This window comes from Canis lupus, chromosome 30, assembly GCF_003254725.2.
Source record: "Canis lupus dingo isolate Sandy chromosome 30, ASM325472v2, whole genome shotgun sequence".
NCBI lineage: Eukaryota > Metazoa > Chordata > Mammalia > Carnivora > Canidae > Canis > Canis lupus.
The window spans coordinates 21,143,330-21,164,553 of NC_064272.1; the positions used below are offsets into that span (position 1 = coordinate 21,143,330).

At 35.5% G+C, this 21,224-nt stretch overlaps 1 protein-coding gene across 1 annotated transcript in view; it reads right to left on the reverse strand.

The window, feature by feature from the left end:
• Nucleotides 1–666: 666 nt before the first annotated feature.
• PRTG (protogenin) overlaps nucleotides 667–21,224 on the reverse strand; it is a 128,096-nt gene continuing 107,538 nt past the window's right edge. Inside the window, exons 16-20 of the mRNA XM_025472717.3 lie at nucleotides 16,051–16,233; nucleotides 14,128–14,248; nucleotides 12,599–12,764; nucleotides 10,704–10,808; nucleotides 667–10,222 (exon numbers count right to left, since the gene is read on the reverse strand). Of these exons, the coding sequence (XP_025328502.1) occupies nucleotides 9,818–10,222; nucleotides 10,704–10,808; nucleotides 12,599–12,764; nucleotides 14,128–14,248; nucleotides 16,051–16,233 (980 nt within the window). The 3' untranslated portion in view covers nucleotides 667–9,817. The remainder of the gene's footprint in view (nucleotides 10,223–10,703; nucleotides 10,809–12,598; nucleotides 12,765–14,127; nucleotides 14,249–16,050; nucleotides 16,234–21,224) is intronic.

Consider the following 21,224-nt stretch of genomic DNA (forward strand, 5'->3'; position numbering starts at 1 on the left):
TCTTCCAAAGGTTCAGCCAATTCCTCCTGCCTCTGATGACTCTCATTTCCCCACATCCTGGCCAGCACTGGTTGTTATCAATCACTTTAGTTTTTCCTAATCTGATGGGCAAACATAGGTATTGTGTCATTTTCACTTGCACTTCCCCGATTGCTGGTGAGATAGAGTATCTTTTCCCATACATTTATTGGTTAATTTAATTCCTTCTCTGTGCATTTCTAATCCACTGCCAAATTTTCTCTTCTTTTGTCTTTTTTCTTATTGTTTACAAGGGCTTTTTCTATATTAGTGGTATTTTCTTCCAGTGTCTCACTTGCCTCTTGTTTATAGTGTCTTTTACTGTATAGATATTTTACATACAAAAAATAAAACTTTAACCTGAACTAGAACCCTGTCTAACTGGTTGAGCTCTCAGCTTTTAGGCTACCTACTATTTAGTTCCTGAGGTGATCAGCCATCTACTGGAAAGGGGAAATTGTTATTTCCTTGCTGCTATGCAGTAAATGCCAGATGAAAACAATTTTTAGATCCCTTAAATAGATTCTATTCCTGTTGCTTGGAGTGGACTCTGTAATCATCCCATACAGGATATGAAAGTCATCATTCTATAAAGTGAAAGCTTTTATTCTCCATTCCTTGAAAGAAAACAAGAGTAAAAGAAAACACTTTTTTTTCTTTTTTAACTAAGGAAAACTTTTATTTAAACTGTGCAATCGATCAGTATTTAGACAGCAGTTTCATAAACATTTTGGCATTTAAACTTTTACTCATTTTTGGCATGACCTGTTGGATAGTATATAAACTACCCTGGGGAGGGGGGAAATACTAGGCAATATTTACTATGATGCTAGAAAAAGAAAACAAACCCACATTATTAAACAAAATGTTTTAAGAAGACATTAAAAAGGTACATTCAAAATCAAGGCAAACATTTGCTTTCTTCATGCAATGGAGTTCACAGAGCTGATCCCCTGAGTCAAGTATAAAATTAAAATAGCTCAGCTCTAGAGTCCATTAGCTAGTCTGCAAATGCTGCCCTTACAAGAAAATGGTATACAGAGTGAAAGGATCCAGAACACCCATACTATGATATAATATAGCTGGCTCCCACACTTTCATTTAATTCACATCTTTGAAGAAAAGAGAAAAAAATCGCGCATACACAGACATAAAATCTTGTCCAACAATGGCAACAAACAAACTTACATAATATATGTCCTCTATTCTACTGATAGGCTAAGGCAATGTGTATGTATGCAGGCTCTGCAAATTCTTTTAACAGGCTCAAGTCGCTAAATCATCAGTAATCATTTTCATTTGCAAACAGAATAAATATAGAAAATATGGTAACAGGAAGAAGGTTTTAGGTAAAAATTGAAAACATTTTTGTTGTTTTTAAAGACAGTTCTGTAGAAAAATAAACTTCCTTAACATAAAATTTTAAAGATGATTTTAAAAAACTGTGTCCATATACCAGGAAATACTTACATGATATAAACTTGAATAAATCTGCAAAGATGTTCAGATTCATGATAATCATTATTGCTTCCCAAGAAGCTTTAAAGGTAGATTTTAGTAAACTAGAATTAGGTGCCAGTAAGTGTTGCCTTACATAAAATTCATTCCAAACAGTTTAGAGAAATGTTAAGATGCTCCATAACCTTGAAAAAGTAGATCTGTAGATAAATAGTAGCACTTTTCTCCTCACCCATCTACCCCTCCCAAGATATCTAACCCTGTTTAAATCTGTAGAAGTCAAAATATCAAAAGAAGGGAAAGATCTAGGGGAGTAGAGACATGGAGCCTTACCTGCTCTTTGGTGAAGGTCAACTCATAATAACACCGTGACAACTTTTCTGACACTCACTCCACAGGTAAACTTCAGGTCTTTTTCAAGGATGCATGGTGCCAGTCATGGTGCCATGGGGAAGCCAGAGCAGCCTATCTGAAGAGATCCCATTGGCAAGCACAATAGATAGGAACTAAGGTTCTTAGATAACTGGTCCCCATCAACACCAGATTTGTTTCTATGGCGAGTCCTCTACCGTCAAGATTTGGAAGCTGTAGGAGCTTTATTGACATCTTATCTCATAGTGTTCTACCTTTGGTGTAGCAGTCTTGAAGTAAGTTCCATATTATATTATCTTTTAACCAAAAATGCCTTCACAATAAATGGAAATTATAAGGAAGGAGAAGCATGGAGGTCCCAGCTTTAGATTTGAGTTTTGACTATTGCTCGAATAACCAAGATTCCAGGAATGATGTTAGGCATCTAAAGTTAAATTAAAAATTCATGAGTCCTGTTCTCACAGACTTTATAAACCAAAAGGAATAGATAGGCATTAGATACAAATATAAATATAAAATGTAAATATACATTTTTAAAAACCATATTAAACTGATATTTTAAAAAGCGAGATGTTGCATAATTAGAAAGGCTATCCAAATTAAGCTAATTAGCTATTATTTATAGAACTCCTTTCATAGGAAATTTCATTTTTGGCAATTCTTGAAAGATCTTTAGTAGCTGTGAGGGTATGGGGCACACTTAAACAAATCTTGATAGTCTCTGTGATTAACTTTTTTCTACTATGAAAAATCATGTTGTAGAATAATACTTAATACTTTTTCCAGCTTTCTTGATACATAAATTACAAAATATATCAGTTTAAAGGGTAAATTTTGATAAAGCTTGGTAATTATATAATTATGGTAAATAGAACCATAATAAAATGTACAACAATGTCATCTTAATAAAATGAAATTGAGGTTGATGACTTCCTATTTTGTACTCTCACAAGTACTGTAAATTCCCATTTCCTTTTGTAGATTTTCTACATTACAGATGAGGGTTTAAATACTAGCCTTTATCTTTTAGGAATTACTTTCTTCTGTTAGTTTTGGGTGCATATACATGAAATGCAAACATTTTTCATTTTAGCACAGGCAAAGTATAATTGAAAAGACTGCCCTATTAAAAAAAATGTTAAGAAATGTTTCACAGCCTCCTAGAAATGACTTTAAGATTATAATTATTTACACTTGAATTTCCCATTAAGTCTGCACAGTACTATTGCTTCATTCTGCAAAACAAATTATCCTCATTTCATGGACAGAGCAGGAACAGAAATAGGTTATGAACTTTCCCACCAAACAATTCTCAAAATGGTAAATGATTAGAATTTAGGTGCTCCACTAACTAAACTTACACTTGTTCTATTATACAACTCTCCCTCAACTTTGCTCCCTCTTAAATTAGTGTGAAGAATTAATTAGGTTGTAGTTCATATAAAAACTATGACTCCTCAGATCTAGCAAGGAAGGATGACCAGTTACATGCCTGGCTTTTTCCAATTTATAAATTCCTATCTGGATATGGGGACTACAGAAAAATCACTAAAGATAAAATCCAATTCTGAACACCTAATCTATTCGGCAAATGCTTAAATAGAAGAGGACTTTGGAAACCATGAAGACCTTATTTCTAATGGAACCCTAGGCACAAGCATCTGTTTTCAGGCACAATTTTGGCTAGGAGAAATTGAAGGTTTTAATGGAGAAAAGAAGGAGATTAGGAGATGGCAAGGGAAGAGTTATAGCTCATCCTCCTAAATTCCTCCCATGAATAAAGGACACTACTAAGACTTTTCTCTGTTGATTGGCTATTACCATGTGAACAGGCTGTGTTGACACTGTGGAAAGCACCATGGAGCTTGGGTAATAAGATATAATTTCGTAGCTGAGAAACGTATCCTAGTAGAAATCCTACCTACTTTGGAATTAGAACTTGGGTTTGTATATAGGCTAAGCCACTTAACTAGCTGTGATCTTTGGCAAGTTAGACATTTTAAACCTCAGTTTCCTGATCTCTAAAATGGGGAAAATACTTGCTTTGCAGAATGTAGCTGTTTGCAAGAATGAACCATGTGTTTGGCACACCACATATGTTCAGTATATCATATTATCTCTTCCTAGGGACTAGAGTCAAAAGCAGCTGAAAAATGACCAGCACATTATCCCTACTCAGAATATCATCATAGCTCTATTCCATAACGGACACAGCTTTATCTCCTTAGTTAAGACATACTGAAGATTAGAGTTAGAACTAGAAACTATCCTTCAAAACTAAAAGAAGATTTAACTTGAATAATCCAAGAATTACAATGAACTAGAGCTGTGGAATCTAAAACTTTCCAGGAAAAGGGACAATTGAAATCAAAGAAAGAACATGACAAAGAAGGTAACACTGCCTAGCATTTGCACAAGCTGATAAAATGAGTGGAGGCTCCTACTGAGATTGATAAGAAATCAAGGGGTTACCAAACTGAAAATATAAGAGCTAGTGAAGCTGAAGAAAGAAACCTGATTTAAAAAGTAGACAGGTGGCATGTTGCAAATATGCTTTTAGAAGATGAAGAGTGTATGATCCTATTCATCTACTGAGTCCCTATGTTTGAGATTTATTTCTCCCAACCCTCCCCCAGCAACATAATTACTTAAGAGAAAAGCAGGAAGTTCAACTATAATAAGAACAATTATTGGAAATTTCTGATGAACTTCCAAAAATTGGAGCCAAATATTCAGGAAACATTCTGTTAAATGCATAGAATTGAGATGTTAATTTGTGAAGCACATAGTCAAAAAGTTTAAAGCTGAACTGTATTTGCAAGTGACCTAGAGAGGAAGTTTAATGTGTACATTTGATAACTACACGCCAAAGTTTTCATAGCTTTGAAATTTTGAAGATCCCTAAGACCTACATGACTTCAGACTTCCAATCTCTGTAATGCAACATTTTGTAAGGATCAGAATTCTACAGTAATAATGTATCATCTATGGTAGGCAAAATAATGGCCACCCACAGAAGAGCATGCCCAAATCCTTGGACTCTAAATATGTTACCATATGTGGCAAAGGGACTTTGCAGATGTGATTAAGTTAAGGATTCTGAGATGTGGGTTATCCTGGATTACCCAAGTGGACCCAATGTAATCACACGAGTCCTTAAAATTGGAGAACCTTCCTGGTTAGGGTCAGAAAAAGAGATATAATGATGGAGGCAGGGTCAGAGTGATGCTACATTGCTGGTTTTGAAGATGGAGGGAAAAGTCAATAGCCTCTAAAAGTCAGGGAAAAAACAATGAAACGGATGTTGATTTTATCCCAATGAGACCTGTGTCAGCCTTCTGACCTACAGAAGTATAAGGTAATAAATCTGTGTTGTTTTAAGGCCATTAAGTTTGTGGTAATTTGTTACAGCAGCATTAAGAAAATACAGCATCTGTCTGATAAAAATGCAAGACTGTCATAATCTTAAACACCCTCAAAGACTTAAAAAGGGAAATTGCCTGAGAAGATTAAAGCCTGCAAACATACACATTGCATTAGCCTGTGATCTTAATGTCCTGAGCATAAATCAACTTAACACAGAATTCTATGTATATGTTCTTCTAATCATCAATAAGTCACAAGTAGACACAAGTAGACAACTGGTTGTATATGGTAATCTCCAGAACCCTCTAACTCTGTGCTCACAGCCCACAAAAAAATTATTTTGACTATTAAACTAAAGTAATTTTACCAGAGATCCATGTGGCAAATTGTTAGGAACACAGTTTACAAAATATACATTTAGTCTTAGAAAGATCATGACTCTTTCCATATGGTTGGAACTTTCTTTTACATTCAGTATCAAAAATTTACATTCAATGAAATATAAACATATATTGGAATCACTACAGCCACCACTGAAATGGAACCACATCTGGATATTCTTGCATAAAAAAAAAGATACTTTCAATTCCATCTTTTTGTGACACTCTTGAAAGGTGTCTCCATATGGACTTGACCAATGATCCTGAGTAGTCAACATGAGCAAGTTTCTGGTAGAAGTCCTTAACAAAGTCAAGACAAACTAATGCAAATCACTGTCATTGTTCCCAATGTTGGCAGTGCTCTTGTTTGAAGCAAGGGCAAAGGCTTTTCCCTGAGGATCGAATTTCCCAGGTGTGCCAAAGCCGGTCTTTTAAAAGCTACTTAGTGGATAAAAGTGTGTTCTTACTTTTAGGCTAATCAAAATATAAAACCCTAGATTTCATAAAAGGATTATGGTTTCACCCAAGGTTCCCCCTCAAATTTGAAACACTAGGGTTCCTTAATGCAATTCAAATATTTCAATTTATGGACAACTTTAAAGAGCACATCAATCAAAGGACAGCCCACTTAAACAGTGATATGATTTGTTTGCCCACTATATGCTACTGCTCCCCAGAGATGAGAACGTCCCTATTACTTAGGAACTGCCTCAAGCCTTCGAAGTTAACCAGGTAGTGCTTTAAGCAGGAGGAAGACTGCACAGACTAATTCAGGGGTTGCCATATGCTCTGGAATGGAAAAACTTGCTGAGATTTCTGTTGACATCTCACTCTCAAGGTGCTTAGGAAAGTAATCACATCATTTGGCAAAAACATCCTGTGACTGAATCAGCAGATTTAATGGAAAGTCCCTATGTACGCTATTTGGATACAGACTAGGTTCTGGAGAGGCAAGTTTGGTTAACATAAAAACAAGAAACAACAGTTTAATGTACAACTAAATTTGTCTATATGAGGAGGTAACCTTAAATATCTTTGGTTTTTTAAAAAAATTTGCTGATAAAAAGTACTTGAATAAAAACACTGATAAATACCAACATAATTGTATTGCTTTTAATTATGTAAACTTAGCCCTTTGATATCTTTGCTACTAAAGCTAGATTCCTATCAGCCTCTAAATAAATTTATTTCAAATCTGCTCATCTTTACTTACTTACAGGCTAATCTATATATTTTAATGGTCTTTGGTATGAAAATACTGATGAGCAGTATCTTGTAATATTTGGCATAAAAATGGCGTGTGTGTATCAGTACTTACAGCAAATAAGTCTTTGGAAAAGAATATAGTTACCATTTGCATATTAGCCCTGTTGGAATGAAATACCATGAAGTAACACCACTATGAGAGATGAATGAGAATCTTCACATTTTAGTTACAGTTTCATACATAAGACTTCAAAGAAGCTAGCTTTGGCCAAGTAAAAAGAAGTCTTTGGTGTATAACTAAATATCTTATTCAATGAGACCAAAATATTTATCTTTGGTGAAAAGATTTTTTTTTCTCTCTAACAAGCAGTTTCAACAATTTAAAAATAATACTGTATTTGAAGATTTACTTGCTGAAGAAAAAAAATTACAATTGAAATTCTTTGGAACTATCTGCAGGTAAAGAACTTATTTTAAATGCTCTGGTAACAATAAGGTAGTTGAAATTACTAGTCTATTTAACTACAACAATCAATATAAACCCTATTATTTTGGGTTAGTAACTACTTACATAAGCTTCATACCTAATAGATGTTTCTAGTTAATTCAATTTTGGGGGAAATAATAGTCAAATTTTTACTTTCTACTGAAAATTCTTTGGTAACAGGATTATTATGAAAAAATCTGCATAAGAACAAAATGAAAAGGTGAAAAGGTTAAAATGTAATGGTAAATAATTAGCGAACAGTTATAGCCTAAAGATCTATAATAACCATGGGCCTATTCATCAAACAAAAAAACAAAAAACAAAACAAAACAAAACAAAAAAACAAACGAAATACTTTCCTTTTTAGGCATTTAAAATGATTCAAATTCATGCAGTCCTGGACACATCTTCCATAACTATGATGGATGACGTTTCAACTTTGGATTTTATTTGCTTTTTAATGAAAGTTTAAAAACTAAAACTCATTGTTTTCCTTAATTTTGTATGCTGATAAACGTTGGCCCCACATACCTACTTACGAACCAAGACACCATACCCTGTCAATTTGCCCATGCTTGCATGAGGCAGCTTAAAAGTAACAAAATGTTCCCTGAGTACAGGAAAAAATAACACTAGAATAACTTTAAAAGGAGGTAGTATAAAACAGGAGCTATAAAGGCAGGAGCAGCATTTTTCCTCGCCTCAGATTGTTCACCTAAAGCTCTGCTTTTTTTGTTCCGCCATGAAGCCCATACTTAGATAACTAAATGGGGACTTTGAATTTAGTTCAGAAGTGGTTGCTAGCACTTAATGTTGGTCTGCTTCTGAACATCTCCAGTTTGGCACAAAGCTACAGATTAAGAAACAATAAGAGATGCATCATCAGACACTGGGATAGGAGATGATGGAGGTGGAACTATCATCCAGTAATAGTCTTTTGATTTTAGAACACCATTTAGCATAACTTCCCCCCTACCACTCCATCCCATAAATCAAAGGTTTCAAGGGAAACCCATTAAGATTCCTTTTAAAATGAGGCTCAGAAGTCATTTCCAGACAATGTGAAGAAATACTTACAAAAAAATATGGGGCCCCCTCTCTACACCATAGGTTTAATTCTTTTTCCTCTCCCACTGCTGAGTACCTATGTAGGTAACTGTCTCGTGACTGAAAGAAGGCCTATATTCTATGTGGCTGAGTAAACAGTTTGCTGATTTCAAACCAGCAAGAGGATTAACTCACTCCTGGAGTTAGCATTCCTCATTCACAGCATTGACACTGAAAGAAGATTAAATAGAGTACCAAATTCTCTTAAGAATTCAAGAAAATACAAGCAAGGTGGTAGAGCTCTGAATACTTATCCCTAAACCAAACCTGCATGAAAAACAAAAATGTTTTGATAAGATACTATACATCAAAATAGTTATTGACAAAATCCAAGAAACTCTTAAGGCAACTTTCTGTACTCCTGTCCTGAAAACTTCATGAATATTAAAAAGGCATAAGGCAAAGAATTTCATAATATATAATGGAAGGCACTGTTACCATGATAACCTCTAGTTCATTTTATGGTCTACTGTTGCATTTATCTTTATTCTTAATATTTTATGAAATTACTTTACCCTTTTTAAGTCAAGGTGGGATTAAAAACAAAAACTAAAACTTCAACTGATTCTTGTTAAAAAAAATCTATTTTTTACATGGTGGTTTGCAACTAATTCTGGAAACGGTGAGGATGCTTTGCAAACTAGACAGTGCAGCCTTTGGCTGACTGTCAGGCAAAGGGGAAGGTAGAAAAGGCACGGCTCTAGGCAGCTGAGGTTTGGGGTACAGCAGGTAAAGCACTCAGACTCTAATGCCCAAAATATAAAGGCCCTTGAAGCCACAATATTCCCTATATGCTACTGAATAGTTCTGTTCTCAAAAGAGAGACTTTTTTTGTTTTGTTTTGGTCATTTGTAAAATCAACAGTCCCACTTTTTCTCTTCTCAGTGGTATGACAGTCCTCACAGCCAGAGGTATTACATTCTCCAAACCATGCAGATATCATAGTTTTCTTAAAAAAAAAAAAAACAGAGCTTCAGATAAACATTCTTACTCATATACCTATATGACTCCTTTGATCACACACACTACACATACAGCAATGAAAACAAAATGCTACTAGGAAGTATCATTGGTTATGGAGCGGAGATAAACTATCACAATAAACGAGGTAACAAAGTTGTCTTCTGAGTTTGCCATCTAGCAAACTGAGGTAGATACTCAGCAAAGGGGCTTTCAAAAGTCTTCCCTTTGCTCCAGTGATATATTTTATAATCCAGTCAATTAATCTTGACTGTCTTTTCACATTGCTGACAATGAAACATTCAAAATACATGAGTTTAAAAAGAAAAAACAAAACACATTCAAAAAAAAAAAAAACAGCTGAAATACCCAATAAGACATCAAGATTTTCACAAAAGGCTTTGGCTCCCTGTTCATTGTCCTTCGAACAGACTTAAAGATGAGAATACCTGAACATGGCTGTCTAGATTGGGAAATCATTTTTATCAAAGCGTAGCATGGAAGATGGTGGCTGCAGAAGTGAACAGGAAGTTTGCTCGGCATCCAGTGGCCCTGCCTGGTCTTCACACTTCTTCACTGAGGGATCCCCACCGGAATCACTGCCAGTGAAGGAACTGGAAGTCAGGGGTGTGGTGCTTATGACTGAAGACAGGTGTATCTCATCATTGGATTCGTGGGAGAACCTTCCAGAATCCCCAGTCTCGTGGCTGCCTTCACTATTCGCTGAGTGCTCGGTATCAGCAGCAATACCAAACGGTCTTGGGAAGCTGGCTGTCTGACTTGGGGAGCTAGGGGAGTCTTCATCACTGATTAACACAGTAGTGCCTGGCTGGTAAAAGCAGACTGCTTGAGTAAATCTTCTTTGAGGCTAGGCAAAAATACGTAAGACACTATCAGTGATGGTAGAGTGCTCTTGAAAAATAATATATAAGATTTTATATGTTCTATATATTCTGAGATAGTAATCTGTTCCAGGACATAGGTGAAAGGCCATCATCATGAAGAGATTATCTAGTTCAATAGCTCCCTACCTGAGTGGCAGCACATCAGAATTACTGGGGCAAGTGAAGTGTCCAAAGACTTCTTCAGTGGCTTTTGATGCATACTCTTGCCACATCCCTTCCTTGACTGCCCCTTATTCCCTACTGAAAAAGCACAGCTCTGGTTCCTATTCTGTCACTTCAGTGATCACATACCATGGATTTCGACAGAGTTATGCCCCAAGTTAATAAAATGATATCCAGACAGGAAACGAAAATTAAAGCATTCATTTACATTTTCCTTTCTTTTTAATTATCATTTCATGATACCATGGGGTGCCAAAATTTTTTCTCATTTAGATGGGTTACCTGCTCAACCTTTATCTTCTTAGAATCTTGGAAAAAAAGCCATTTTTTCTTCGAGTTGTTTTTAATTATAGGACCATAGCTATTAATTATGAGGTCAGTTCCTCCCTGGAAAAATAAAAGAAGAAAATGTAAATACTATATGTTTCAGTTTATTACAAGTAGTACACAAAATTTTTAAATGTTAAAAGAAAAAACTGTCAGAGACATCACTATTTCTTCTTTTACACAAGCAGTACACCACAAATTCAGAGTATTTGTTAATGATCAAAAAGATATGATAGATTTATTCTTGGAGATATATATGTTAAAGTATTTGGGGTGAAGTATAATAATTCCAAAAGTTATTTTCAAATGTTACAGCAAACAAAAATACATAGAAATATGACAAGATACGGACAATTATTTGTGCATTCATTACATTACTCTTTCAACCTTTCTACATATCTGAAAAACTTAAAAACAGTTGGGAACAAAAAACAATAGGCCCACATGTATTTAACAAGATGGCAATAAACAGAGGATTAGCTCTCAGGCTAAGCCAAGGGAAAGGAGAGATCTGACTTCTCTGCCTCATACAGGCTCCATTTCACTTTTCAATTAAGATTCTCTTTTTTTCATGTCTTCCTCCCCCATGCCTCTTTTCCTCAATCCTTTCTCATGCCCAGTTCCAAGTGTGTAATAACAGAACACCGATGTGTTTTAGTACTTTTTATACTTATTTAGAAGTTTTAGGTTCCAGTGTCCCAGATTAATTGGAAATAAATTGAATGGATTACAATTGTATCAGAAAATAAAAGCTAAATTAAGTTGCAAACAAAAAAGACAATAGGAGTAGCAAAAAAATGAAGTCATTATTATTTATTCATTATAATATATAGCACTGTACTAGATTCGAGTAGACTGTATCCGTTAAATATAATTATATAAAACTTAGAATCAAAATTGCCTAAAATTTTGTTATATTTTTGCTATTCTAAATTTTAGGGAAGGGTTGAGGAAGAATAATTTATACCAGGATTTGTCAAACCTTCCCTGTAGAGGGCCAGACAGTAAATATTTTAGATTTTGCAGGCCTCATATGGCCTTGTTCTCATTTTCTCTTCCTCCAAATTACTCTTTAAAAATGTGAAAAAAAAAATGTGAAAAAAACAGTCTCAGCTTATACAAAAACAGGCTGTGGGTTGGCCTGGGGTGGGCTATAGTTTGTGGATACCTGATTATACTGCATTGGTTAGGAGAGCTATTATAATAACGCACACTATCTAATGTTGCAGTATGACTAAAAATAATTTTCAGTTGGTGTTCCTAATGCTTATCACTGTACTATTATTACGTATAGTGGAAAGGACGTGAAGTAACATCCCCCAATTACATTTCTTTACTATATCCAACTTCCTCAGGCCATAAAGGGAAGGATCTTGAGACATCTATTTAGATACTCCTATTTTTAAAAATAGTTTATACCTGACATGTTCTAATGTCCAAGGCTGTTAAAAAATCAAACTAAGTATAAAAGTGGATTTATAAAAAAAACTGCCCATGGAGTAAATATAGGACAATCCAAATTATTGTAAATATAGACTAACGACCCTGGTGTCCTTGCCTAAAACATGGTAGCTCCATATAATCCCATCTGATTGAATTTATGCTATTGTCTCATTTTTTCCTACATCTCTTTAATCTTTTATTCCTTTGTCTTTTTATCCATCCCTTTCTTCTTCTCCATGTATTTTATGTAAGGAAGGATCTGGGGTGAAACTGGTTTATATTTCATTAAGTAAAATTGGTTATAAAACATTGAACATATGATTTTTTAGCAAGCCAATTTCACACATAAAGGAAAGATGAATGGAGGGAAGGATTACACAGCAAATCAGTATCTAAGTTCAGAGTACCTTTGCATCAATGAAGCTGTTTGGCATTATCATTGGCATTAAGGATTCTTCATTTTCTACAGTGCCTCCCAGGTTCTTTCCTACTTCATTTCCACTGGCTAGGGAGACACTAGTACGAGATAACTGCTGAGTTCCATTCTGTGCCATCTTGGAAGCAGAGGACTTCCTGAAATATTGCAAGAAAAGGAAATCTTCCAATTTCAAAGGAGTTCTAGATGCATGTACCAAGTTTGGCCTATAATAACAACTGCAGACAGTGGAGTTCTTCAATGCTTGTTTCTCAAATATTTAAAAAACCGAGTGTTAGATTTTTACCTCGAACTCACTGCTGCAAACTTTTATGCTTTTAGGAAACTTCTTTCTTTTTGCCCCAATATCTGCTTATATAAAATTATTTTTTACACTTAATAAAAACTTAAAAATTTACAAAGTACTATTATTTATATTGTTGATTATTTCAAACGTATGCAGAAATTATAATTTTAAAATATAAATATTCTTTTTCAGGCCTGCAGATTATCACACTAACATAACAATTCACTTGCCAGATAATGATGGCAAATTTATAGCAGCACTTCTTCTGCAAGATTTAGGTATCAATAAAACAATGTACATAAAAATGTTTTTTGTATAGAAAGATTTTATCAAAAAATTCCTAAAGTGATAAAAAAATTCTTAGTGAGAAACTTGTACAGCTAAATATACGAAAGATGTTAGAATTTTTTCTGTAAAAAAATAAAAGAAAATAAAATAAAAAAAGAATTCTTTCTGTAACATAATATGTTTTCTATATTTTTATGCACAAGTACCATACATATAGAATAAATTCTGAATAGTCAATGCTAAATGGAGGGAGTCTAGCAATAAGATTATTCAAAAAATAATGTGTATCTGACTTTGCTTTTTTAAAATACAACAAAGAACCTTAAAATAAATGAAAGCAAAAGCCAAAATATAAAAGGTTAGGAATAGACAAATTTACTGAATGCTGAGAAGTTAGCCAAAGTCAAATTACAAATGAGATTGCCTAACAGAGTTTACAAAGAACGAATCCCTAGTTATTGCATTTATTTTAACTCCATGTCTGGAGAATCCCAAACATATGTCCTATGGAAATAAGAGAGGAGCCCTCAATGGCAGGCTACTTAGATAGGAAAATATTCCAGACTATAAGGAATTTCCTCAATCAGCATATACATCAGATTAAATGTGCCATTTTTTAAAAAGAAACCAAAGCATATACTTTGTACTTCTCAAAATAAAAAGGAAATGAAGAAACTAGGGCCTTAGTTAAGAACATTTTATTGACAGTAATGTTTTCAAATGGCAAAAAAAAAAAAAAAAAAAAAAAAAATTCTACTTCCAAAGTGAGCACATCTCCATGGTAAATTAAGAACTTAAGTAACATTATTTTGAAGTGGAAAATCCCAGTTACTCTAGAAGGCACTTGATTTCAATTTGCTTCTTGCAGTTACTGTAATTTAAATGTTTTTTTAACCACTTTGACATGTCTAGCAATGGAAACACACCTGGCTTTACTTCGGTATATCAAGATGAGAACACAGATGAGGATACAGGTCAAGGCTATGCCAACGCCTACAGCAATGCCAGTCATTGATTTTTGGTCCAGATGGTAATAGCCTGAATAAACTAGAAGCAGAAACACATTTACTCAGAATCGATCAGAAAAATAAATTATTCCATTTATCATAATTTTAAGATTGCTATTTACTTTTCTATAATTTTTCTTCCTCTCAGGAAAAATTTTGACAGTATCTGTGTCTAAGCAGAAAAGACTCATTACTTTTTTTTTTTTTTTTTTTTATTTATGATAGTCACAGAGAAAGAGAGAGAGAGGCGGAGACACAGGCAGAGGGAGAAGCAGGCTCCATGCACCAGGAGCCCGATATGGGACTCGATCCCGGGTCTCCAGGATCGCGCCCTGGGCCAAAGGCAGGCGCCAAACCGCTGCGCCACCCAGGGATCCCGAGACTCATTACTTTTTATCAGTGATCTCAAAGATCAGTTTATATTCCCATACTGAAGATTCTTTGTTTTTTTAAGATTTTATTTATTTATTCATTTGAGACACAGAGAGAGAGGCAGAGACAAAGGCAGAGGGAGAAGCAGACTCCATGCAGGGAGCCCAATGCAGGACTTGATCCTGGCACTCCAGGATCACACCCTGAGCTGAAGGCAGATGCTAAACCACTGAGCCACCCAGGCGTCTCCCATACTGAAGATTCTAAATACGAGTTCTAAATACTGTATTATTACATCAAACATCAGTTAATAACTTCTAAGGCTAAAAGGCACAAGGCATAGATGTTTCTTAAACCAAAGGGTACCTTTCATGTCATGTTACTTTAAAAGCAGATATGTGTATTATTAAAGATTAGTTTTCTATTTACATATTTGCATTTACATAGCAGTGCTCCTCAAATTTCAATTTGCACATGATCACTAAGGGATATACTAAAATACAGATTCTGATTCACTTTGTTGGGGGGGGGGCATGATTCTGCACATCTCACAAGGTCTTGGGCCATACTCATGCTACTACTCCCTAGACCCTCTGAGTAGCAGGTATCTGAGATGTGAATAATCTTACTCTCCTCCCATGATAAGGTGGCTACTATGGGTACAGGTACCTTCCTCCAATGCTTAAATCTATCTGCCCTGCCTTTCCCTTTTTTCTTTCTCCTTCCCTGTTTCTCTCTCTCTCTCTCTCTCTCTCTCTCTCTCTCTCTCTCTTTCTCCACCCTCCAACCCCCCAAGCATTGAAGCACTCAATGACTACCTTCTGAGGAGCTATGAGTCCTTAATCCTGCTGAGTTCAGCTGGTATTTCCTCCATTTAAAGCCCCCATCGCCCTCCACAGACCCACTCTCCCAAAGAGGAGGAAAAGAAGGTATCTTGTGCTGTACTACAGGGATCCCAGGCTTCCTTTGGGACAGGACAGTTGCTCTGAATGGAGTGAGGGTGGCTCTTTAAAGATATTTCTTCCAATTGCTTTTCTGGAGAGAAACAACTTTCTCTCTGGAAAGACTGTTTTTCTGTGGTAAAAACTCTTAATGAAAACCATGCTCTCAGCTTCAACACCACACACCCAGCACTGTTTATTTCCATGAAACAAACCTCCCTGGAAGCCTCCTCCCATCAGTTTTGGGACCGTGTGACTCCTTTGTCTTGGTGGCTGCACAGCTGGGAAGAGAAGTAACTGGGACACAGTGGTCTGAAAACCACAGCTCATTGTGAAGTAAGTTTGTTTCTTACAGAGTGCAGGAAACAACAGCCTGTAGCAGCATGGCATCAGGACTGCACCAGCAATTCAAGAAACCAAGTGCAGGTTTAGGGATATGGCCATGGTAGGAGAGAAAATAAAGTGCAGGAAAGCTGAAAAAACACTCTACGTTCTTAAGAAACATCAGTGACTGTGGCAGTATACAGACCCTTGGCATCAGCAGAATCCAAACGTCTGGGCTTCTGATTTGATTCAGAGGTTTCCTTTGGAAGTACTGCTAACTCCACAGAATTTGAAAATGGTCCTTCCCCCACCTCATTGGATGCAGATATCTTGACAATGTACACATTTCCTGCCACCAGGTTTTCTAACAAAGCCATGGTTATTGCCCCTATAAATATATCAATTAGAAATTAAGTAAACCTTATTTTTTATCTTTTATTCATTCTTTCAAACACACAATCATGGCCCTTTACTTAAATATTTTTCCAATTATAAAAGTAACACCATGTTCATGATAGAACATTTGGAAAATACAGACAGATACAAATAAGATGACAATCTCCCTCTGTTAACATTTTGGTGTGTTTCTGTGTGCGTGCATGTATGTATGCGGGCACTGTACATGTATGAGTACATATTTATGCATTTTTTTATATTTTAGAGTTTTCACTTAACATTGTACCATGCACACTGCCTTTATTAATCCTTCTCTGTAATTTTGTTTTAGCAGTAGTTTTTTAAAGTAATAGGTATTTTTGTTTAGTTTTTTTTTTTTAAGATTTTATTTATTTATTCATGAGAGACACAGAGAGAGAGGCAGAGACACAGGCAGAGGAAGAAGCAGATTCCCTGTGAGAAGTCTAATGTGGGACTTGATCCCAGGATCCCGGAACCATGACCTGAGGCAGAGGCAGACGCTTAATTACTGAGCCACCCAGGTATCCCTGTTTAGGTTTTTATATAATGTTTTTTGCCCCCCAAATCTTACATACATATGTATGTAAAAATCTTATAAGATATCTATCTATCTATCTATCTATCTATCTATCTATCTATCTATCTATCATCTATCTATCATCTATCTATCTATACTCTACATAGATATGGATACAAACAGCATTAAAAACATTTTGCAATGGAGTATTTCAAACACGGGTAAAGAAAGAATGGTATAATGAACCCATATTCAACAGTTTTAATTAGATTTTCTAAATTCAATGTGAAAGGCTTTTTTCTTTTGGAAATGTTTAGGGGTACCTAGCTGGCTAAGTTGGTAGAGCATGTGACTCTGAATCTTGGGGTTGTGAGTGTGAGCCCTACACTGAGTGTAAAGATTACTAAAAAAAAGTGAAACTGAGGGGAAAAAAGAGAAATGTTTAAACTACTTATGGTAATCACTGATTTTGTTCTTCTTAAATTAGAAGCAACACAATAATTTTTGCAAGTGTGAATATATTTCCCCACTCTCCCAATCATTATCTAAAATTTCTTGAAAATGAACAGGAAGGAAAATGCCAAAGTTATACAGGAACAGAATGCTGAAGACCTAGACCTCAGATTAACTATCAAAACTACCACCAGTAATCCATCTAGCATCTACTTATCTCCAAAGTAACCATCACTTGAATTTATATGATATTTGGTATCAAAAGGTGTTTTCTTGGTTGGCAGGATGGCTAAGAAGGATACTTATTTGTCTACTGCTATTACTTGATGGGTCTTTCTACTCTTGTTCTGTCACTGCACCAAAGTATTTTTTCTTACAAAAGGGACTCCCACCCTAGGAATTAACTCTAATGTTAAGAATGTAGGTGTAACAGAATTCAACCAGAAAATTGTTCCAGCACAGCATTTGTGAGTCGATATTCACAGGGAATCTAGCTTCCCTAAGGTGACTTCATCTCATTTTCCCCTCCACACAGAACACCACTACAACAGCTTCAAAGAACTTACTATAGCTTGTAGCAGTCACCTGTAGGCAAGACCTATTATTCTCTTACACTTGCTAGATATATTTCATGATGCAAGTGAAATGTGGGGTGATTTCAGAACTCAGGTCATGATTCAGAGGCCACCTCTGAGGTCACATGGTGTGAGGCAGCTGAACCAAGCAGCTATGCGAGGGCTGAACATGGCTTATTTTCATGTTCTCTGGTTTCAGCTTGGCCTGAAGAGAGTGTGAGCTACTTGAGTACACAACTGTTAAATAAACAAACTGATCCTTATTTAGATCAGGAAGAGTCTTTCTACTGTTACCATGTTCTCAGGCAGGTGAATAAAAACTAAAGGTGCATTGTGACGTGTTACAGTTAACTAGAAGGAAGAACATTTCAATTTCTTCACAAGAGGCATATAAACAGAGTTTCCATTTTAGCACAGAATACTTTACATTTAATTTTTTAAAATGCTTGGCAAAAACCAGTCCCCACCTGAAATTAAAGGTCTTTTCATTTAATTCAGGTTTTACAAACAGATGAGCTGTGTGGACATGTGCTGCAAGTACTCCTCTTCCTGCCACAAAAAGAGTCTTCCTTCACACAAAAAAGAAAACTAACATTCTGGCTCCTCTATGAGGAAAAAAGCAGTTCATTCAAAGCAGTTCCCAACTATTTAAGTGATGTGCCTGTCCTTATATTCTCTCAGCGCATTATCTCAATCTCAATTATTGTGATTATGCCAATCACTGCCTTTCATATGTGTCTGAATCTTAGCTATCCTAGGAGTTTCAGAAACCAGACAGTACAATAGCCCCAGTGTTGGATCAATGTTGATCAAATGCTGGCATGCTACCAACTAAGTAATTTGTGACTTGGGGCACATTACTGAACTTTAACTTCCTCATGGGGGCAATAATCCCCACCTCATATAATTATTAGAAAGGATTAAATAAACTACCACTGGCAAGTGTCCCGACGTATATAAGTGTATATACTCAATGAAAGTGAGTCTTCTTCCTCACCTCTGACCCTCTCTTCTTCCCCTTGAGGACAGAAATTTTTTTTCATATTTGAACAGCTTAAGGTGGCTGGCATAATGCTTGTACAAGATAATTCTAAGTGCCAAAAAAAAAAAAAAAAAAAAAAAAAGATAATTCTAAGTGCCAATTGAACTTATATTAAAATATGAGCTATTTATCACCAAAAGAGTGTTCATTTAGGATAAAAAAGCATAGGGTATGATTTTGAGGTTGGAGAAGCTCCAGAATGCAGTCTCAGAACTCACTTCTGTCTACACTCTCTAAAGTGATTGTTTTCTAGTTCCACATTCTTAAAGATCATCTACTTATTTATACCTTCTTTCTATACCTGTCCCATGAACTTACCCCTCTTACTGCTTAATCAACTTCTCTACTTGGACATCTGGGACGCAACTCAAATTTAACGTGTTAAAAACCAAATCTTTGATTTCCTCTCTTTTTTTCCTTCCACTCCTCATCAATCTGCAGCAAACCTCATAGGCTGTTCTTTCAAATTGTGTCTTAATAGCTTCTTATTACCTTCCTCATTGTCACCCCAGTCCAAATGCCCACTAACTCTCACGTGGACACTTGTATATTCAGTGGTCTCTCAACCCCTACACTTATCAACTTATAATCAGTTTTCAGATGGTTGATAAAGCAATCCTTTTAAAATGTAAATCTGATGAAACGTCTTTCATCTCTCTTAGAATAAATTTTGTGGTCTACAAAGTCTGACCTATAAAATCTGCCCTTGGTTTCCTCTCCCCTGATTGCCTACTATGGGCTCTTCCCCTAGCCTCTAGCCTCCCTGGCTTTCTTGCTGTTCCTCTCACATGCCAAGCACACTTCTGTCTCATGGCCTTTGTGCTTCCTCTAATATATATATTTTTTAAATTTATTTACTCATGAGAGACACAGAGAGAGAGGCAGAGATACAGACACAGGCAGAGGGAGAAGCAGGCTCCATGCAGGGAGCCGGACATGGGACTCGATCCCAGGTCTCCAGGATCACGCCCTGGACTGAAGGTGGCGCTAAACCGCTGAGCCACCCAGGCACATAACTCTGCTTAGATGTCATTTTTTCCAAAAGGACTTAGCCTTACTACCTCCATCACTCTGTCTCTTCCCCACCCCACCCCACTGTAGATTTTTCTATTGCATTTATAATATATATTACCTGGATATCTGCATATTTGTTTGTGTGTCACCTGAGATATAAGCTTCAGTGGGGAATGAACATTGTTTTGTTCACTGTGGTACTGCCAATATCTAGGAAAGAGCCTATCACACAGTAATCACTCAGTAAGAATTCATTTAATAAATCAATTTGCTCCTATTATTGATACTCTGATTTATTTGATGAATGTTGAGTTAAATTCCTTTATTGGAGGACTTTAATTTCCAATGTGAATCTCTAATAGGAGGATATGGTATATTATTTAGGCTAAACTTATTTTAGTCATATAACTTTTTTTGTTGTTTTGTTTTTAAGAAAGAGCATCTTTACAATTGTGGGAACCTCATGCTACAAGGAACAGAATTCAGGAACTGCTATAGTATATGGCATAACTTCCTATAGTGCCTTTTAGATGTTAAAATAATTGACTAGTTTGTGCTAATTTGTTGCATATCAGGAAGGTAAAGGGTTTTAATTTCTGACTCACTTTAAATTACACACAAGTATAATTTCATATCACGTTTCTGCTCAACCACTTTACCATGTACAGTTTTAGCTACAAATATCATCTGGTCAGAAGGAATATTTTTAATATGTTTTCACTAGTGAAAAAGTCTTATTCCACTTGGCAATAAATATGTGAATTAATTATACACATAAATATGTATAATATGTAAGATTAGTAGATATAGAAGAAATAGTTATATTTTCCCTCTTCTTCCTCATCTTTTTCTACACTTTCACCTTTCTAAAATTTGCCACAATTAAACATTAAAGGTCATTTAACATTTTATTTTTTTCTTTGAATGCTATAATGTATTTTTTGCTTTCAGTTTAAAAGTGAGTGACTCAAGGGGCACCTGGCTGGTTCAGTTGGTATAGCATGCAACTTGATCTCAGGGTTGTGAGTTCAAGCCCCACACTGGGTAGAGATTACTTAAACATAAAATCTTTTTAAAATAGATAAATAAAAATAAAAATAAAACTGGGTGGCTCAAACCCTTTATGTTATTTGCTCTCAAAAAAATAAACTCAACTGTTTTTTACCTATATTGTTTATTCCGTCCTTCATGAAATACCAGCATTAGTTATAAAAAAGGTTCTCTACACTTAAAATGCAAAAGCTTTTTGCTGAGAATTTTTCCTAAAATCACAAGAGTAGGATAATGGCAAAAATAGATTTTTTTTCTCCTGTGGATGATTATATAGTTAGAAAGACTTATATAGATGTAAAAACCTGCAA